Below are 21,168 nucleotides of genomic sequence, written 5' to 3'. Positions count from 1 at the left end.
GAACCAGAAGATATGAGCACATCACCCCTATCTTATCGTCACTGCATTGGCTCCCTGTGAAAATTTGCATTGATTTTAAAATACTACTCTTGACATATAAAGCATTAAATGGTCTCGCGCCGCAGTACCTGAGCTAACTGCTAGTGTCTTACGAACCGCCACGCCTACTTCGATCAAAGGATGCAGGCTGCTTGTCAGTACCGCGTATTATGAAAAATACAGCTGGGGGCAGAGCTTTTTCTTACAAAGCCCCAAAATTATAGAATAGTCTTCCAAATAGTGTTCGGGACTTAGACACAGTCTCAGTGTTTAAGTCCAGGCTAAAAACCTATAGATTTGCCATAGGTAAAGGAGCAGATCTGGGGGACTCATGGACGTAGAGCATTATGGTGAACTGGTAGGTTTGGATGCTGTCTTCCTCACTCTCATTGATCACTCAGGTTTGCTGACGGTGAGGTGATTGTTTGCTTTACATCTCAGGAAGCCCTCATGTTTGTGTTTCCTTCTGGCTCTCCCTTTTAGTTATGCTGTCATAGTTAGTCCTGCCGGAGTCGCTGCTTGCACTCTACAGTTAATATACATTCACATTATACATTGTGTGACTGTGACCATACCTAACTGCCATCTCTCCTCTTTTTCTCTTCCCCCCTTCTTTCTCTTTTCTTTCTCCTCCTGTCTCCCCCTTTCACTCTTTCCCTCTCTCTGTCGAGCTACACATGTCGTTCCCAAGCTGCCAGTGATCCAGACTCCCTCTGCCCTATGGACCTGTCTGACCCATCCTGGTGACCCGCTTCTGGCTGAAGATCTCGTCACATGGATGCCCCGTGTGTCTCTCTGGGATGCGTCTGGTGTCTGGGGATGATTCTCTCTACCTAGAAAATGGTTCTCGCCTTGACTCATGTTGGCAACTGTTTCTCTGGGGACTTGACAGTTCGATAGTTCAGGACTGGAACTTCCTACAATTCTACCTGGGTCTTCAATAACTAACTGGACTCCATATTAACATCGATTAACATCAGCTATTATAGCTGGACTGCCTGCCACCTAACACACTGTATAAATGCAGATAATTTACTGCTTTCTGTTTCACCCAAATGAGGATGGGTTCCCTGTTGAGTCTGGTTCCTCTCAAGGTTTCTTCCTTTTACCATCTCAGGGAGTTTTTCCTTGTCACTGTCGCCCTTGGTTTGCTCACCAGGGACAAACTGACCATTTTGATTCATACAAATTCACATTTCACACGAACTTAAATAATTCTTTTGATTGTGTAAAGCTGCTTTGCGGCAATAAAAATTGCTAAAAGCGCTACACAAATAAAACTGAATTGAATTGAAAATAAAAGATGTTCTTTTTGGCTTGGCTTGTACAGGCTACTTTACACTGATCAGCAGTCTGCGCCCCGCCGTAACCAGCAGATCAAATCAGCTATGACACGTAGCCTTCTGAGTTTGGAGGCCAGGGTTGGTTGGTTGGTTGGTTGGTTGGTTGTAAGCATTTTTGAAGGAGTATATACATCACAAACACACACGCACAAACTCTCCGTGCATACACATCTACAGTACAGTATGAGACGCGTGCACGGACACACACAAACTCTCCGTGCACACACACACAAACTCTCAGTGCAGATACACTGTGCAGAGAACAACTGAACACCTGGCCATTAATAAAAATGAATATTTAGGCCTAAAAAAAGATGCTTTAAAATCCATCTAAAATTCATTTATCGGCGTTTATAAACCCGTGGCTCACACTTTCACTTAACAAAAGGCAGCATTTTGATCAAAAGGATGATAAACACGTGCGATTTATCGATAAAAATGCAGACAGATAAACAACAAACACAAATATATAGGCTACTCGAAAGATAAACGCTGGCTTTTCCAACACACCAGCGCGCACCGATGTGAGCCGATTTATTCAAATCATTATTATGTCATAAAATATATAGAGCGATAAATAACATAAAAAAAGCATAATACGACTGTCAATACAGTAAATAAAAAGAAGTGTAAAATCCAACTATTAAGGCTGATTCAATTGCTACTATTAACCATTTTTATTTATTTATTTTTTAAAATCTATTTTAGGCAGAGATGTCCGCTCTCTTCTTAATTCATCTAAAACCCCTGTATTTGCCAGTTCCATAAATTCATAGCTATCGTGAATGAAAGGTGGGAAGAGATTCCGCAGAATCTACTGACACAATGCTTGCTCTGAAGGACTATATTCGACAAGAATATAGAGAACAAGAATCCTATTTATAATAAGATAATTATTTAAATAATACAATTATATCAAATAATATATTTATCTAAAAGCCAGACCGACCAAATTTCTCATTCTCTACTGAAGTAGTTAAATATGCTTATAATGTAGATATGTAGGTTACATTTTAAAAAGACAATTGCAAGTAAATTTTACAAACTGCATGTAATGTTGTAAAACGTAAAATAAAACAATATTAGACACAAATATATGATATGGTAGTATATGAAATGAAAAAGCTCAATGAGTGCTCAAATGTAAAGCAAACGCAATTATTAATTAATTGTGTATATTTAACTTTATTCAGCCGTTTAAGTTATATGAAAAATAAAGTTACCTACCAGCCCACTATTATTTCCTGTTCAAATTTAAAGATGACCGCGCGTGTGTGAAAAAATAATGAGTACAAAGAATACAAAAGTGAATAATCTTTAATAAAGTATTAAATATATTTAATATTGTTTCCAATGCTGAAACAAACATGATTTTGTTTTAGTCTATTCGCTGAATACAACGCGACAGCGCACTCCGACACCCACAGAAACCAGTTACTATAATCCCTCGCCTTTTATTCATGATAGGTGTGAATTTATCGAACCGATTTCGTTGATGGGGAAATTCACAGAATTGAGGAGTTTAAAACGATTTAACAAGCCCGAGCAGACGTCTTTGCCTAAAATGTCTTTCGCCAGCAAAACATAAAAACATTCTATATTTAATAAAACTGTCTTGAAACTAAATTGTGTATTTTCCTTATTTAATATCGCTTCCGGGACATTGTTGTCCAAACGTTGTATGTATATGGAAAACAGTGAAACCTAAGCACAAACAGAAAGGACGAATAAAGGAATGTACGTAACATTTCCATCTTTACTGTGTTCAAATGAATAAAGAGTTACTGCATTATGTTTCAAGACATCCTTAATTTACATTTTTCTCCTAATTATATTGTTACAGGGTGCGGTGTGGAGATCCGCACCAAGAAATGTTTTACTTAGGCTTTAGAGGGGTTCAGTGAAATAAGAGTTGTTGTAAAAGCTTATGACAGACACAGGAAGACATTTCCGTTTGGAGATAGCGTGGAATTATTAATTAAGAATCTTAAAAGGAAACCAAAAGAAAACTTAAAACACAAAATAAACAGAGCTCCGCCGTCTACGCGAGAACGGACGGGATTCTGGAAACTAAAACAAAAAACTAAAGATGCTGCCTGGGCTTATGCCATTACTAAGGATTTATAGTAGGAAGAGTAGAGTAGAGTAGAGTTTGTGCTTTGTGCACTTTAACCCGAGAGCGCGCGCTAAACTGATGCCCTGACACCTTTTACCGGTGCGACCGAATGATCACGTGGAGTGTCACGATATCACGACCCAGCCCGTTCTGAACAGTTCATGCGCAGCTCTGCCCCTCGCGCGAGCCGCGTTGTTACGTACATATCCACAAATACTTTAACAACATACACTTATCACGAATTGCGTTTTACATGAATGTTACATATGAGACGTGGCACAAACACATACTTATATAATATATTCACATACAAACACATACTGTATACACATAGAAACATAATATATTCAGTAAATTTGTGAATTACACTAAAAGTAATTATTAAGTCTGGTTTGATTGGTACCAATAAACATTTTATTTCTATTTATTCTATGTTTATTTATCTGGCGAAATACATTTTAGGCAGTGATGTCTGCTCGGTTTTGTTAAATCGTTTTAAACGCCTCAATTCTGCCAATTCCCCCATCCGCGAAACCGGCTTGATAACTCCACACCTACATCAAAGGTGAAAAGAGGGATTACAGCAACTGAACGCACTGTCGCATTGTATATCCTGTACAACACGCGTTTATCAGCCTTTTAATAAAAAACGCTGGCTTTTGTAACGTGAAAGTACAAGCCGCGGATTTCCTCACGCCGACGGACAGCTTTATTTTAGTCATAAATTCACAATCACATTCCAGCTATTATTTCCAGCCGTGGTCAAATAATGGATTAAATAATTATTCTATATATATATATATATTTATATATATATATATATATAGTTCTTGCATGTCCTCTAATGATGGCGACACATTTTTATGTTTTAAATAAGATATGTTCTCATATTCACGAACCAGGACATTTGCATAGTTAACACTATCAGACAGCCTACTATCAGGAAATTAAATTAATTTAATCGGTCAATTTACTCTATTCTCCCGAGAAATGCAACTGTGGTTTGATATAACTGTATTCCCCTACAGGGCTCTATCCTAAAGATAGTGGATTGTTAATATGTCTGGCTGTCTGGATATATAATGGACACCTCAAAACTGTTCCCCACTCATATTTCTCTGGGACATAAGGGTAAACCATATAAACACGTTGTTTGAGGTCTCGGGAGAATAGAGTAAATTGACCGATAGCGCCATCTGCTGTTTTGGAAGAGGAAGTTGCTTCATTGCATTTGTGAGAAAATACGATGGGTGCATGTGTAAGAAAATACGGTGGGTGCATTTGTGAGAAAATACGTTTGGCACATTTGTGAGAAAGTCGAATTTTTTTCTTTGCAAATCGGATTGTGTTTGTTTGCAAAACGCTGCATTTGTGAGAAAGACGTTTTTTTCTTTGCAAAGCAGATTGTATTTGTTTGTTAAATTTTGGCACATAATTAACTCCATAAAGCACCCCCTTTCTTTTTCACACACACACACACACACACACACATTAAAGGCGAGAGAGAGAAAGGGAGAGAGAGTGTGTGAACCGGCAACGGTGTCAAATTACGCGCGCACACACACATAACACACTCAAACGCTGACACACACTAACGACAAGAGAGTGTGTGCGAACCTGCGCGGTGTCAAATTACGCGCGCACACACATAACACACTCTGCAAGGCAAGAGAAAGAAAAACACACATAACACACACACTCAAACACTGATGCACAGTAAAGGCGAGAGAGAAAGAGAGCGTGTGTGTGTGTGTGTGAACCGGTGGTGTCAAATTATGCGCGCACACACATAACACACACACTCTGCAGCGCAAGAGAAAGAAACACACACACACACGGATTGATTATACCAGTAAGAGACGAGCACTAAGTCCCATCAGGGGAGATGAATACCCGCAGCCCCAGAGAGAGAAAAACCGTTGGCTCAGTTGTGATGACGCGACTCTCGGTGTCAAAAAAAGAAGCGCATGCATTATACATAATACTCGGAGCTCGTAAACTACGACAACGCTCGTTTTTTTAAGTCAAAATTTATTAACAATCTTTGCTCGTCTTCCGGAACACTCGTAAATCACTTTACTCGTAATCCGAGGTTCCACTGTACATTCAGATTCCTCTCACAAAAACAGTGAGGCCAGTGAGAAAAACAAAAATGCACCTTTCCCCACTTTCAGATAACTCAAGTCAGCTCCTGGGACGAGGATTACTTTTAACCCTCTTGGATCTGAGGGTTTTTCAATCCCTGGAATGGAAGAGATGGAGATTTTCCTTATCATAAGATTTGTTGTGTAGTTTTTTTAATCAGTATATACACAATTTTCTTTGGTATTTTCTATTTTAATATTTTAATTTTATATTTTATAAAAATGGACCACTAACAGTGCTGGTCCATTTTTATAAAATATAAATTTAAAATATTCTATAAAAAAATCCAAATAAAATGATTCCATTTGTAAAATAGCAAAATAATTCATGAGTTGTGTATAACGTGATTAAAAACAATACAACGCATATTATGATTAGGAAAATCTCTGTCTTTTCCCTTCCGGGGATTGAAAAACGGTAACAATGTTAGTTGCAGAATCCGTTGAAGTGGTCCGTGGACAACCTCTCAGGGTTGAGTCTCTCTGAATATGCCGGTTTAGGTTTAGTACTTGGTGTTTATTTAGTGTATACTTATGTTAAAACTGAATTATAACACTCAGAAAGACCTTTTAATTTGGGGTAAAGTGACTGTTGTACTGAAGTCACAGCTGATGTTACTAAACTTCTTTCAGAAGAGCCTTTGTTTCACTGAATAATCCACAACTTTTCATGAATATGTAAAACAGATTGGCACTTGTCTCCACACACACACACTTTGATCACAGAGTGGCAACTACTGAAAAGCAGACCAAACGTCATCAGCACGTACCTCCCCCAAACAGCTCAACAATTAGCATTTACTTGCATGAGTTGTTTACATAAATCAATTATCAAAAGCTCATGATACTGTACATACATTTAAACAATTTACAGATGTACCTGTTTTACATGGAAATTTACAGGGTTGTCACTGATGATTTACGCCAACAAAGAGCCATATAATAACAATGGCAACTGGCACACCTAAAAATAGATGAAGAATTATTTTTTATAGTTTAAAAAATGTTCTTCTAAACTTGGTCAGTTGTTGTATACTTACACTGGTAATTAAATTTAAATGAGGTTTAGGCTGCGAGATGTTGAGCCAGCATCGTGATCTTACACACTTTCCTATGTACTGTAGTCTAATTAGCGCTCAACCGCACGTTTTCCAGAGTGCACCGGCAGAAGTAGACTAATTATGAATGTGTCGGGAAAAACAGCACGGAGACTGACTCTAACCATTTTAATAGGTCATTGATGAATTCTGTGTTTTTTTAGCTATAGTAATGAAGGTAATCTGTCATGCAGTCATCAGTGGATGCGCCTATATTCACGTTTCATACAAATTACATAATCTAAAATTTGTTTTTCATTAGTTTAAGCAATTAGACATTTTGCTTATATTATAGTATATATATATTTTTTTCCATCTGTGAGGAAATGTCATACAGGGCATGGTGTGGCAGGCATAGACGCAGAGGGGGATGATGTTGAAACAGTCTTTTAATAAACAAACCAAACAAAGAACAAAGGGAGTTGGCTTGAACTTGGGAGCCTACTATAATCAAAACCAATAAACTAATACACAGACAAGGGATCACACAACCTAATATACAGTACAGACATGGGATACAAACCGGACAAGACACACTAAACAGACTAGCGGACTAAACACTAGGGACTATACATGCAGGGGGTTAACACACACACACGCGCCGTTATGCACATTAGCTACTAAGCTAGCTAAACAGACTAATTGCTAAACAGGATAACAGCCAGAGACCCAAGGGGCTCTAAAGGTTAGTGACTCTAAAGGTTAGTGGCTAAACAGGTTAGTATCTAAACAGACTAAGATCTAAGCAGGTTAGTAGTGCACTGGTTAGTATTTATACAGACTAAGAACTATACATGCAAAGGAGGTTACTCACACATGAGGGTAAGCACAAAAGGCTAATTCTCCTAGAGGCTAATCCTGCTAGGAGACACAGAGACAAACAGACATAAACTAAATCAAGACAGATATAAACTTAAATCCAGAAACCAAATGCCAACTCTACTTAAACAGACCATAACAAGACAAAACAAAATACACTTAACAGAACTGAAATTAACATTAATGCTTGACCCAGTTTCCCAGAACAACCAGCTATTTATAACGAGAGTAATGAGCTACCTCGTTCAGGTGAGCACCTGCATCATCTGACCGAGGTGCATCCTGGGAAACTGAGTCCACCAACAAAAACTACAAACTAAACACAGTGCCCTCTAGTGGGCAACCCTTACAGGCAAGTAGGCAAATGTACAAGAATGAATTTTTTGATGCAATCAAGTTAATAAAAAACAATACAGAATAGTGCACCCTGTTTAATTATTTTACAAAATCAGAACATTTTGTCTTCATTGTAGGTGCACTAAAATAAAAGTAGAGTCTTATAAAGGTTATGTATCTTTTTTAGTTTTATTATATAGTTTTTTTCACAATAATCTGTCAGTAAATGTGGCACACCCACCTTTTCTGACACACACCCAGAGTCTGTTTTCAGGCTACACTAGTATTACACGTGATAAAATCTATAAGGTAAAAATATATAAGATAGTAAGAAACACCTACATTTAATTTAAATTCAAAATTTGTACTGTAAATTTGAATTCGTTAGAATGTTTCACCAGAATTTATCTGCTACAACATGAGTTGAGTCTTATTAATTCTTGAGAGGATGATCCAAATCTATAGTTATAACGCCACTTAGTGGTAAAGCCAGCAAATGCACACCCCTAATGCTGTCGCTGCGGGACACACAGCGGTTAAACCATTTTTCTGGTTGAGTACCATCTGTGTATATAAACAAATCAGAACAAATTGTGGAACAGGAGAAGACTGACATACCTGTGCCACTGTGATGGTGCTTCCCACCCCCTGAAGGCAAAAAAAAATTTCTTTTACAGTATTTGATTCCTCAACGGCCCTCTACAACCCCCTCCCCACAGAAAACAAATATTGACATGTAAACATTTTCTGTAGAACATGCTCCAGGCTCATATTACTTCACTTTGTAAAATAATGCCAATGTGGCTTCATGTGCTAAAACCAGTTTTTATCTGTGGGGAAACAGTTGGGGGTGGGGCACAACTGCCTCCAGATATATGTTAGCTTTGTAATTTTTGGAACGGGATAATCAAATTCATTGTAATGTTTTATTCTGTCACCTCTATTGCTTAATTTTTACAAAGAGCCACAGCCGCTCAGGTGTGAGTAACGCTCACATCATGAGCCTGAAATATGCCCAACCCTGACATAGAATGCATCTGTGTTTTGCATAGTCATCCAACATTTTTAGTCTAATTGGCAAAATAGCAATTTGAGAGAAGCAGGATGCAATTTCAGTTAAGAGCTGAGTAATAATGAACGCAGCCTGGTGAAGCATTGAGTGGGGGATCAGAGCAGGCGACTCTGTGAATAAGGAGCAGAAATTGCTTATATACTCTTAGAAATTGCTTATATACTCTCATCAAATGTCCATAAAATTTTGGATATATGGTCGATTTAAGTGTCTAGCTTTGACATGCAAGAATGCACTAATATGGATATTAAAAGGTATAGCAGCTAACATGGGATTTTACAAATGCACTAATATGAATACTGAAATTGCTTATACACTCTCAGAAATTGCTTATATACGCTCATCAAATGTCCACAAAATTTTGGACATATGGTCTATTTAAGTGTCTAGCTTTGACATGCAAGAATGCACTAATATGGATGCTAAAAGGTATAGCAGCTAAAATGGGATTTTACAAATAGTGGGTGGATACTAAGTGCATTTCAATCATTTGAGCAAAGAAAAATGTGGCGTACAAGTTTTAAACTTTTAATCATGCCAACCTTCAAATAATCACAAGTTTTATTTAGGCTCCAAAAAGAAAATCTTTTGTGTTCATTATTATGAGTAACTACTTAATAGCACCATTTTAACATATTTACTTATTATTAACATTGCTTTAGCTTTTGGAGCTTTGCTTGTCTAGATAGTGTCTCTGATACTTGGTAGATATTTGCTGTCTGTATGTTTAGGCCAGTCAGTACAGTAGGCCTCACCTGGGATACTGTAATGCTGCATTTTTTAGCCAGTTCTTCTTTAGCCTCTTCACTGGGGTAAGGGTTACTGAGGTGGGAGTAGAAGTATTCATTCAAGATCTCTGTGGCTTGTTTGCTGAAATTACGTCTTTTTCGTCTGAGATATGGTGAGAAAGAAGAGAAGAAAAAAGTTAATTATTAAGAATAACAGAAATGGGAGATAACAGTGCTGGATCAGACTGAGAGGACTGAAGGACAAAAATAACAATTACTTCTTCAAAAGAAAAAAAATCGAACTTGGAAGAGACTACACCACTCAACCCCCAACGCCATACCAAACAACACACACAGACACAAGCTGTTTTATGGAGATCTACATGTATCTTTTTCTTAGATGTGAAAATTAAAATATATTTTTCGAAATCTAGTAAGAGATACAAAAAACCCAGAGAAAACAGATATAAAAACTAAAAGTGCATAGGTTAGTACCACTCTGTTTAATTTATTTATATGATTAAAGGATGGAATTGTGCTTTGTTGCCATTCTAAATGCTGTCTTGGCCGTGCTGCTGATAGTTTTTTTTTTTTCTTTCACATTGTTTAATGCATTTTAAATTAGTATCAGCTATGGCCAGGAGACATTTGAACATGCTTTTTATACTGAACTGCACTTATTCAACTGTTTGTCTCTTTGTCTTACTATTGACCTTTCTAATTTGCACCAACTGTAGTCTAGTAGATCTTGCTGTTGGTCTCATATACAGCAAACACAAATTACTTCAACAAAAGCATCATATTTTTGTGTTTTTACAGTAGGTGCATAGCTTGCCAATTCTCAGGCCATCTGTAAACCGTTGCCATAATTTCAGTAACAAATTGAGGTGTTTGTGTTTGGAAAGGGAAGGGTATCAGAGATTGTAGGCTACTTGAACTTAGACAGTACAGCAACTACTGACCAACTCCAAGGGTCAAATTAAAATGCTAAATTCAAAAACAGACCTGGCATCAAGAAACCGAGACCTCAGGATCATGACAGCTTCACAGGTGCTTTGTTTGAGCTGCATCTGGATGGAACTGAACTTGCGATGAATGATGCTGACCATACGCTCAATCTCTTTGGGGGAGATGGGCCGTGTACGTGACTGCTCCCGCAACAGGTTCATCACATGGGTTGTGAATTCATTACATGCCTGGGGAAGGTCAGAGACATTTAATTGTGATTTTTATGAATTGTTTATAAGTAATTGTTTGTTAGTTCTTTTGGATTAGAAATGAGCCATTGAACTTTAAAAAGTTGCTTTATTACAACTATTGTGAATTTTGTAATTATGCTTTATGGTTAAAAGTATGTGGACACCTGATTACTGAACATCCCATTCTGATTCCATTGGCACAAAATTGTTCCCCTTTGCTGTTATGATGGCTTTCTGCTAGATTTTGGGACATGGCTATGAGAATTTGTGGCTGTTGATCTCAAAGGCTTGTCATGTGTCATACTGGAACATATCTTTTCCCAACATACTAAAACATTGAAAAGTCCAACTTTGTGACAACAGTTCTAAAACGGCCCTCATAGGCTGTTATCATGATCTGCAGACCATACAGTATGAGTCAAGTTAAGCATAAGTGGACAGATTTTGGACAGAGCAAATTAACTTTTTTATAAAGAATGCAGCAAGTTCCACTCTAATTTCACTTCAGTAACGCTCACACCATGAGTCTGAATGCATCAGTGTCTTGCATAGTCATCCAGCATTTTTCAATCTAAATGGCAAAATAGCAATTTGCGAGAAGCAGGATGCAATTTTAGTTGCGAGCCGAGCAATAATGAACAGAGCAGCCTGGTGAAGCTTTGAGCGGGGGATCAGAGCAGGCGACTCTGTGAACAAGGAGCACAAATTGCTTATATACACTCAGAAATTGCTTATATACTCTCATCAAATGTCCATAAAATTTTGGACATGTGGTCCATTTGAGTGTCTAGCTTTGGCGCTTGACATTAATCAGACAGAAAAAATACATATAAATTATTTTGCTTCTGATGAATGTGTCTGATCAACTGATGTCAATACATATGCATTAATAATTATTTAAAGTTATGTGGCTGAAACCCTATTATGTTGATTGTATTCAATTCAACTGTAGCAAGAATTAAAAGAATCAGCTCTTTGTAATAGAGAAACAGTTTATGCTGTTCATGACAGACTTGACTTTTTGAGAAGGGTATAACTGAAAAAGCTGAATTGCCTTTAGCACTTGGTGGTGTCTAATTTAACTCTAATCCAATGAACATTAAAAAAGAGCCAGGAACAATTCAACAATGCAAGTTTGTGAATACCTGTCCATCACACCCATCAGTGCTTATGGAATATCCTTTTCCCTACTTAGTGTCCTGTGGGCATGCAGGCAATCCCTCAGGGTGTCTATAAAAGGTCTTTACAACTCAAACCTCTTTAAAAAGAGGTCCTTAGGTCATCTTCATGAAAAAACACTAAAACACTAAAACAGTAAACACTAAAAAGTCCTAAGAGTCACCTAGCCCATTAGTTCCAGTAAATTAAAATAGTAATACTACTAGAGATGTAGTTTTTTTCTGATCTGTTGATACAAAGTTTTTGTATTTACATTACAGGACTTTTCTTACACAAACAAATCTAAAAAGAAAAGGCTTTTCTTAATACAAATAAAATCCAAATGCTGGCAACAACTACCAATTGGGGTCACATGCTTCCTCCAAGACATAAGAGGCTAGCCAACCGCAACTTTTTAATCTGCTTGCGAATACACTGTTATGGGAAGAAGGAGAACGCTATCTGTGTGAGTTGCAGACACCCATGATTGGCATCAGAGTAAGTATGTCATGTGTCCTTGTGTCCAATGTAATCCCAAGACCCAAAGACTCTCAGCTACAGATTCCTGAAGAAATGTGTGATCTCTGGATGATGAGGTGAATGTTTTTCAGCTCTGTCATTTGGGAGCATGTGTGCGATCACCATGGAATTGGATATATACACCAATCTGCCAAAACTTTATAACCACTGGTAAGTGAATTGAATAACATTAATTGAACTCTTACATTGGCAAATGGAAAGAGGTGGGACATATTGATGCAAAACTGAGCAAATGTAAGAATTTGAGCATTTTTGACAAGAGCCAAATTGTGATGGCCCGAGGACTCGGTCAGAGCAACTCCAAAACTGTGCATATGTGCATACTGTGGGGTCCCCAAGGGTCAGTTTTAGGACCTCTGCTGTTCTCAATATACATGCTTCCCTTGGGTAACATCATTAGAAGACATGGGATTAGTTTCCATTGTTATGCTGATGATACACAATTATATATCTCAACAAAACCAGACGAAATACCTAAGTTGTCTAGATTAACTGAGTGTGTCCAGGACATAAAAGATTGGATGACCAATAACTTTCTTTTACTAAACTCAGACAAGACAGAGATATTACTCATCGGCCCAAAAACCAGCACACAACAGCTTTCACAATTTAGCCTCCGTTTAGAAGGATGCACTGTTACTACTAGCTTAACAGTAAAAGACCTGGGCATAATATTAGACAGTAACTTGTCCTTTAAATTTTTTTTTTCCAATATCACAAAAACAGCCTTTTTCCATCTTAAAAATATTGCTAAACTTAGGAGCATCTTATCCGTATCTGATGCAGAAAAGCTAGTTCATGCATTCATGACCTCCAGACTGGACTATTGTAATGCATTACTGGTTGTCCTGCATCCTTAATAAACAAGCTTCAGTTAGTCCAAAATGCAGCCACCAGGGTTCTTACTAGATCCAGAAAATATGATCATATAACCCCAATATTATCATCCCTGCACTGGCTACCTGTTCAGTTTAGAATTAATTACAAAATAGTATTACTTACATACAAGGCTTTAAATGGTTTAGCTCCCACATACCTAACCAGTCTTCTGATACGCTACAATCCACGATGCTTCTTAAGATCACAAAACTCTGGACTTCTTTTAATTCCCAGAATTTCAAAATCTACAAAAGGGGGTAGGGCTTTTTCATATTTAGCTCCAAAGCTTTGGAATAGCCTTCCAGACAGTGTTTGGGGCTCAGACACAGTTTCCCAGTTTAAAAGTAGACTCAAGACGCATCTCTTTAATCTGGCATACGCGTAACTCATCCCATAACTTCATACTTTAGTACATCTATCCTGAACGGCAACTACGCTAATTCTCTTCATCTGTTCTGTACTTTTCTACCCATCCCAAGGCATCTGGAGATTGTACCAGCTTCAGTAGACAAAGGCCAACCCTGCGAGGATCCTGAGGCATCCAGAGAAGGACCAGCTCTAGCTGGATTCTGCTTTATGATGGTTGGAGCTACACATGCTGCTCCTGTGCTCCCAGTGATCCAGACCCCATCTGCCCTCTGTACCTACTGACTCATCCCTATGCTGAACTGGACTTCATGTTAATTTAAAGAATTTCTGTTATATTGTACTTTTAGCTGCATAACATACATGATGTTATATCATCTCTATCTATTATCACCCAAATGAGGATGGGTTTCCTGTTGAGTCTTGTTCCTCTCAAGGTTTCTTCCTATTGCCATCTCAGGGAGTTTTTCCTAGCCACTGTAGCCGTCACCCTTGGCTTGCTCATCAGAGACATTTCATTCATTCATCTCATTATTATCTAGACACATTTTTCTTACACATACACAATTTATTATTATTATTATTATTATTATTATTATTATTTATTTATTATTATTATTTTTTTATGAATTTCTTTCATTTTTGTAAAGCTGCTTTAAGACAATGACCATTGTTAAAAGCGCTATATAAATAAAATTGAATTGAATTGAATATGTGTCACTTTCCTAGGGAAAAGATGGCACCAGCATACACTATGGAAAGAAGACAACCCGGTGGGGGTAGTGTGATGCTTTGGGTGATGTTCTGATGGGAAACCTTGGGTCCTGGAATTTATTTGTGTGTTACTTTGTTATTTGGCACGTACCTTAAATTGTTGTATTACTGACTAATAAGGGGTAATTATCTGAATCTCAAACTTAGATGTATTCAGGTGCAGTTCAAGGATTTGGTAACACCACAGGTTGGCCAGTAAGAACAAAAGGATGTCTGTTTCCATCAAATCAACCAATATTTATTCACACACTTATTTATAAATTATGTTTGTTTTGTAGGATTTAGTGATGTTGCCTGTAAAAGTAGTGGTTACTGTTATGATAAAACACTTGGATATAAAGATCTTAATAATGTGTGCGTTAGCCATAAATATGAGCGAGCAATATATTATTTTAATGCTAATGCTATTAATAATAATAATAATAGTAATAGTAGTAGTAATAATAATAATAATAATAATAATAATAATTCTAACTAATGTGATAACTTGAAAATTAACTATAAAAATTAGGATCAGATTTTAGGAATCATTTTTATTAAATGTGGTACTGTTCCTTAAAGAATGGACAAATTAAGGTGCTACAATATAACAAGATTGTTATATTTAGAAATACATTACTGTATAACCCACAATGATGATTAGTTTAAAAGCACTGCAATCTACTGTAGCTAAACACTTGTACTGTGTGGCTACACATTTAAACAACTATAAATCAACAACTTTGAACAATATGTAACATGCCTGCAAAAAAGAGACTCCCAAACTGCAGCATGCTCTGAAACTAATGCCATTGTTACTTTAACTACCTCTCCTTCTGACTAGCATCAAACATGGTGTTTGGTGATTAACAAGTGAATGGGGAATTCTTATTGGCTGTGGAAGATGATTGAAAGTTAGGGAGTAAAGAAACAGTCCTGTCTCATCAGTTGCCATGCATGTGGGCCTCAAGATTCATTGACATTTCTGTACACTTTAATATAATCCATGACTTGAAGAAACAGGTGATTTGACATGACACTGAAATTAATGTCATTCTGAACACTGCCTAGGTATGCCCCCTTTATGCAAACAGTGTTGCCTGGGGCAATTGCATTTTTCACCCTGCTAAACAGCAAAAATCATTCAAGACTGGTTTAAGGAACACAAGTTTGAGCTACTGTGAGCCAGTCTGTACAGTTTAGGCCTTCAATCCATCCACACATTCATTTAGGCTGACCTGCTTAGTGATAGTTGGAAGCAATGACCTCTGACATCATGCCAGTGATTAATGTTGTAGGGGACATTACTTTGCTGAGGACCCAACCTCTGGAATAGCCCTTCAAATAAATGTAGATTGTAAGCAGCTATAGGTTTTATTCTTTGAGACATATAACAGTAAGGATTTCAGTTTTCATTTCCTGATATTTAAGAACATTGGGTGGACTGCCATCAAAGGTGCCAAGTTGTTTATGTGCTAAACGACTTGGCACCTTTGATGGCAGACCACCCAATGTTTAAGTGAGCAAAATTATTAAAACAGCTCAAAGTACTTTTAAATGAATTGATTTGTCAACAATGCCAAAAGTATTTACTGTAGAGCCAAATAAATACATAAGTAAACCATATGGATGGGCTCCATTCTATATATGTTCATTCATTGATAATAGCTTAAAGACATAGGGAATATTTTAGTCTTACAGCTCCGCAATGTATGTGTTGTATAACCTGAAACCTGTTTGGTAGTTTCAGTCAGATTAAATTAAAGTCAGAATTTACATTTATGACATTTTTCTATAACATCCTTATACACAGTGACTTACTCATTATACATCGTGTGCAAATAAAGGCTAAAAGCCTTGCTCAAGGGCCCAACAGTGAAAGCTTGGTGGTGCTGGAGTTTGAATATTTGACCTTCAGATCAGTAGTACAATGTCTTAACCACTGAGCTTCCCTGAGGTCCATTGCTCCCTTTTATTGATGTTGGACACATTTACTAAGCAAAATAATTTAGCTCTGCTGGATTGACCCTGACCTGTTCATATTTCTCCAGCTCTGTATGGTAGATTTGTCTGATCTGTGAGAGTTTGGCCCTATAGTCTGAGTGTTCAATGGAGTTGTCAGTAGGACTTCCTGATGCTGTTGCAGCCGCTGCCACAGTGGCTGATCCACCGCCTTTTTCCGGACCAGCAACACCCTCTGCCAGCAGCATGTTGTCCAGACGCATGAGCTGAGGATCAGGAGGGTCCTCCTCCTGGGCTCCTCGAATACTTAGACCTGGAGAGACACAACCAACCTAATGAATTAACTAGTGCATCTGCTGGAACAAGGGATTTAAAGCTGACCTCATTAGGATATTTTCAACAGCAACCTTTAAGTATGATACACTGATGCCAAAATAAAGTTGATGTTGGATTTAAGTAAGCAAATCGTTATATTTTAGAATGGTTAAATTTTAATTGGATCCTTTCTGTAGTTATTGTGTTTCTGCTGGTACTCATTATTTTAACTATAAATGGGACAGTGAGTAGCTTTTTATTTCTTAACCATGTCAGATAACATATCCCCTTTTTGTGGAAAACATTTATGGTGTTTTAAAAGGTTCATATTATTGGCCCACATCAACCAAAGAAATTACATGATAAGAGTGCGCTTGGTGAAGTAGAATTAAGCTAAGTTTAATTATGAAAACGAGCGATTCCACATACGCGGTGCAACAAGAACTCAGATTAAAACTAATTAGCTGTGTAGGGAAAGCACTTAAATTGTTAGGCTAATTTTAAAAAAGCTTTAGTTTGTAGGGATCATAAAGATTGGACTTCGAACCAATAGAAAAAGTGTAACCATATTGCAACAGTGCAAAGATTTATCGAGCTTAAACTGTAAAAGTGGTTCTGCAGGCATGAGGGATGTTTCTCACACTTGAATTGGCCACCAGAAGGTCTTAAACTTAACTCAAATTAACTTAAATTTAAAGTCTTTGAGATATGGTGGACAGAGCCTTTTATGTTCGACTCACTCAACAATAAAAAATCTAGACCAACAAATAAATGCAACTCTGGAAATAAAGGTAACATATGCATATGTTTGAAAACTATTCAAAAGTTAATACAGCTTGTAATCCAAACTAAATCTAACAAAATCCAACAAAATTTTTGAATACGTGCAACTTTGTTTTGGCCAGGCAGTGTGGTTAAAACATAAAACATTTGAACAAAGCATCCTCTATGTACCAATGCTTTCAAAAGACAATTTATGCAAACCATGCTTTTATTTAACAAGAACTTGCTGTCATACCCTAATAAGAGCAAAGAGTGCCTCATGTGAGACTGATTTACTACAATAGAGGCATTGTAAGTAACCACCCTGTAACCATCAAATAAAATAAGACAATGATGCTGTTGTAAAAATGCTGGATAATATACTTGTAAAATATAGTCATCTCTGAGCCATAGAAATGTCTTTCAAGAAGAGGCTTGTTCTGAGAAAGTGCTAAAAGAGCCTCTAGGCATAAACTTGTTTCCCCTCTATTTCACAAAGCTGCCTTTTTCCTATTTATTTACCAAAATGGAGATACAGATCTGGCCTTTCAAAACGCACGTTTTCGGAAAAGGGATCCCACGACTTGCCGCGGCTGCTTGTGAAAGAAAGGGAAAGGGATAAAGGTTGTGCATGTGTACTTCCGGGGGCTGTGCGACACATGCCACTTTCCTATTCTCCACCACATCACGTACTTCCCGGACCTAGAACTGAACTCCGCGCCTTGCTTTTATAATGTGGAGCAAGCACAAGATTATATTAACGTTAATTATCGCCAGCCGGCACGAATAGACGGCTCCATCCCTTTGCCGCCTATTCAGGGAGCCTACGGAGTGCGCGAGTAGCGATAGTAGATTTGGGTGCACACCCATCACAGGCGCAAGCCGTGGCAGATCATCATAATTTCCTTTAATAGTAAATAATGACTCCCGTTGCGCTGTACCACCGCTGGTAAACCCTTAGGAAATTAGGTTAAACATTAAACAAATTTACAAAACTGTAAGTAAATAACGATAGCCCACGTTTAGATAAACTTTTTTATTTAGATTATAAAAAATTATTCTGCATCTGTTTTAGGTGTTCCAGCTGCCCTTGTTCTTATGGCTCTGTAAGAGTAAATCATTCAGTAATAAGCCTGTAAATCTCCATGTAAAACAGTTTCATCTGTATGAATAAATTGATATGATGAGCTATTGATCAGTGACTTATGTAAACGACTCAGTTCAGATGTAAGTAAATGGATAGAAAGTACATGGCTGCGCTGTTTGGGGGAGGGACGTGCTAATGATTTGGTCTGCTCTGTGTGTGTGTGTGTGTGTGTGTGTGTGTGTGTGTGTGAGAGAGAGAGAGAGGGGTGTCACGGTCGTTGATTCTTCAGTGAAACAAAGGCTCAGCTGAAAAATGTTAGGCACATCAGTCACTTAACCCCCCATAAAAGGTATTTCTAAGTGTTATAATATAGCTGTAATATAAAAGATGCGCACTAAATACTAAACCTAAACCAGGCACGAGGATTAATAAACCAAAAAAATACCAAAGTATATTATTGTGTATAGACTAATTAAGAACAATGCAATTTATGCCATCATAAGGAAAATCTCTTCCATTTCAAGGATTAAAAAAGGTAACAATGTCAACTTTAGAATCTAGAATCCAGAAGATTAACAAATTTAAATCATTGAAAGTCAGCCTCAGATTCAAGAGATTTTTAAAGTGGAGAGAGGTGTATTTTAGTTTCTTTGAATGTATAGGTGAGAACAGCTGATTCACACCTGGGGAGGATAAATCATTTGTATTTAAATGTTGTCTGGCATTGTAAAGCACCCACAGTGACACTAAAAAAAACAACAACCCAGGATTAATAGGAATAAGAGGCCCTAATTATACTGCATAAATATCATTTAGCACAAAAAATTCCTCGCGCTCGGGAAAACTATGCGTGCGGTTGAGCGCTGATTAGACTATAGGAAATTAAAGCGGAGGATTTTTATTTAGACTATAAAAAAATTAACCTGCGTCGATTTTAGGCGTGCCAGCTGCCACTTTTTAGTTAGAAGTTTTCAATACAAATCTTATAATGCCCACATGACATGACGGAATAAGGCACGGCTGGTGAGCTATCCTTGCTAATGATCCCGGACTTGCACCCTGCGCTATAAAATACTTGGGTTTTGTTGGGTTACAGTGGATTGCTGCTTGCTGTTTTCCCCGACTTATTCATAATCATTAGTCTTCTTCTGCTGGTGCGCTCTGGAAAACTTCATGCATGCGGCTGAGTGCTGATTTAGACTACGTAGGAAATTAAAGAGGGGGATTACGGTGCTGAAGTCCTGAGCCCAAACCTCATTTAAATTAAATTAACAAATATAATAAGTAAAAAAACAATAGCCCACGTTTAGAAAACGTTTATAAATTCTTTCCGACATGAGTTGGCCCGGTGTTATGCGCAGAGCGCCGGGAGATTTAGAAATAGACGCTATCTTTAATAACTGACGGAGGTTTTGAGCTGTATACACACGCATTCCTGCCTAAACAACTTTTAAAACTACACTTGTGACATAATAACAGTAATATTTCTAACATTTTGCAGGCTGCCATTTGGAGAAACGAAAGAATAATGAATAAACCAGTTGTTGGGTCAAAATAACCCAACCAGGTGTTTATTTGTAAACTACATCTCATATGAGCCAACATGAGTAACCCAACAATATGTTTAAAGTACCTGAAATAATCCAGAACTTAAATAAAAATAAACAGACACAGAGATACGCTATATAACAGTTACTATTACTGCAACGAGCGAAAATGTCACTTTGCGCCACCTGGTGGCCATTTTACGAATGACTTTGAAATGCAACTGATTTATTTTGGCCGCTGACGTTTTTACACGGCGATGAGCGTGACGTTAATAACCATTCCAATTAGGTAACTACTGTACGAGTGTTATATCGCTTAACTTATTTGTATGAAAAGCGCATTAGGTAAATTCTCGGTATATTTAATGCAGACGGACCGTGGTTAACGCTAAAAAAGTTTAATGGTTAACATTAGCACAGTTTATTTACATTCTAGAATTCCTCAAAACAGTATTTTACACACTCTGTGGTGTAGGTTTACTAATATCTTTTATTTTTATTACAACTATATATTCTATAAAGTTTATTTATCTTTGTCTTCACTATATTCTCCTGTTCTCATTAATCAGAGCTCTGCTGTGGAGGATTGGGGTCAGACGGGTGACGGCTGGCCTTTTGGAGATGCTGGAGGAGCCTGAACAAGCTGTTGAGGGAGCTGTAGTAGGAATGACGTCACAGTGCAACAGCTTTAGAATGATATTTGGTCAGGTCTATATTCTGAACATAGAATTACAAAACGTCTGACACTTTGGGGGAAACTTAAACTGTTCCATCTTTAATAGTTTTTTAAATGGATATTTTAATATAAAAGAACCAGATAGAGACTGATAAGCAGCTGGTGTTATCCAGGTATTTTACTGACCTTTAAGCAAAATACAATATGTATTCACCTGTTTTATACAAATT

At 37.5% G+C, this 21,168-nt stretch overlaps 1 protein-coding gene across 4 annotated transcripts in view; it reads right to left on the bottom strand.

Moving 5' to 3' along the window:
- The window catches only part of pbx3b (pre-B-cell leukemia homeobox 3b), a 154,913-nt gene that overhangs the window by 41,267 nt on the left and 92,478 nt on the right, over positions 1–21,168 (bottom strand). For all 4 annotated transcript variants that reach the window (XM_053504260.1, XM_053504261.1, XM_053504262.1 and 1 more), the window contains exons 4-7: positions 16,623–16,864; positions 10,700–10,890; positions 9,722–9,857; positions 8,513–8,542 (exon numbers count right to left, since the gene is read on the bottom strand). In XM_053504260.1, coding sequence (XP_053360235.1) covers positions 8,513–8,542; positions 9,722–9,857; positions 10,700–10,890; positions 16,623–16,864 — 599 coding nt within the window. The remainder of the gene's footprint in view (positions 1–8,512; positions 8,543–9,721; positions 9,858–10,699; positions 10,891–16,622; positions 16,865–21,168) is intronic.

The sequence above is a fragment of the Clarias gariepinus genome, chromosome 9, assembly GCF_024256425.1.
Source record: "Clarias gariepinus isolate MV-2021 ecotype Netherlands chromosome 9, CGAR_prim_01v2, whole genome shotgun sequence".
NCBI lineage: Eukaryota > Metazoa > Chordata > Actinopteri > Siluriformes > Clariidae > Clarias > Clarias gariepinus.
This window is presented reverse-complemented; position numbering and strand designations above follow the sequence as displayed.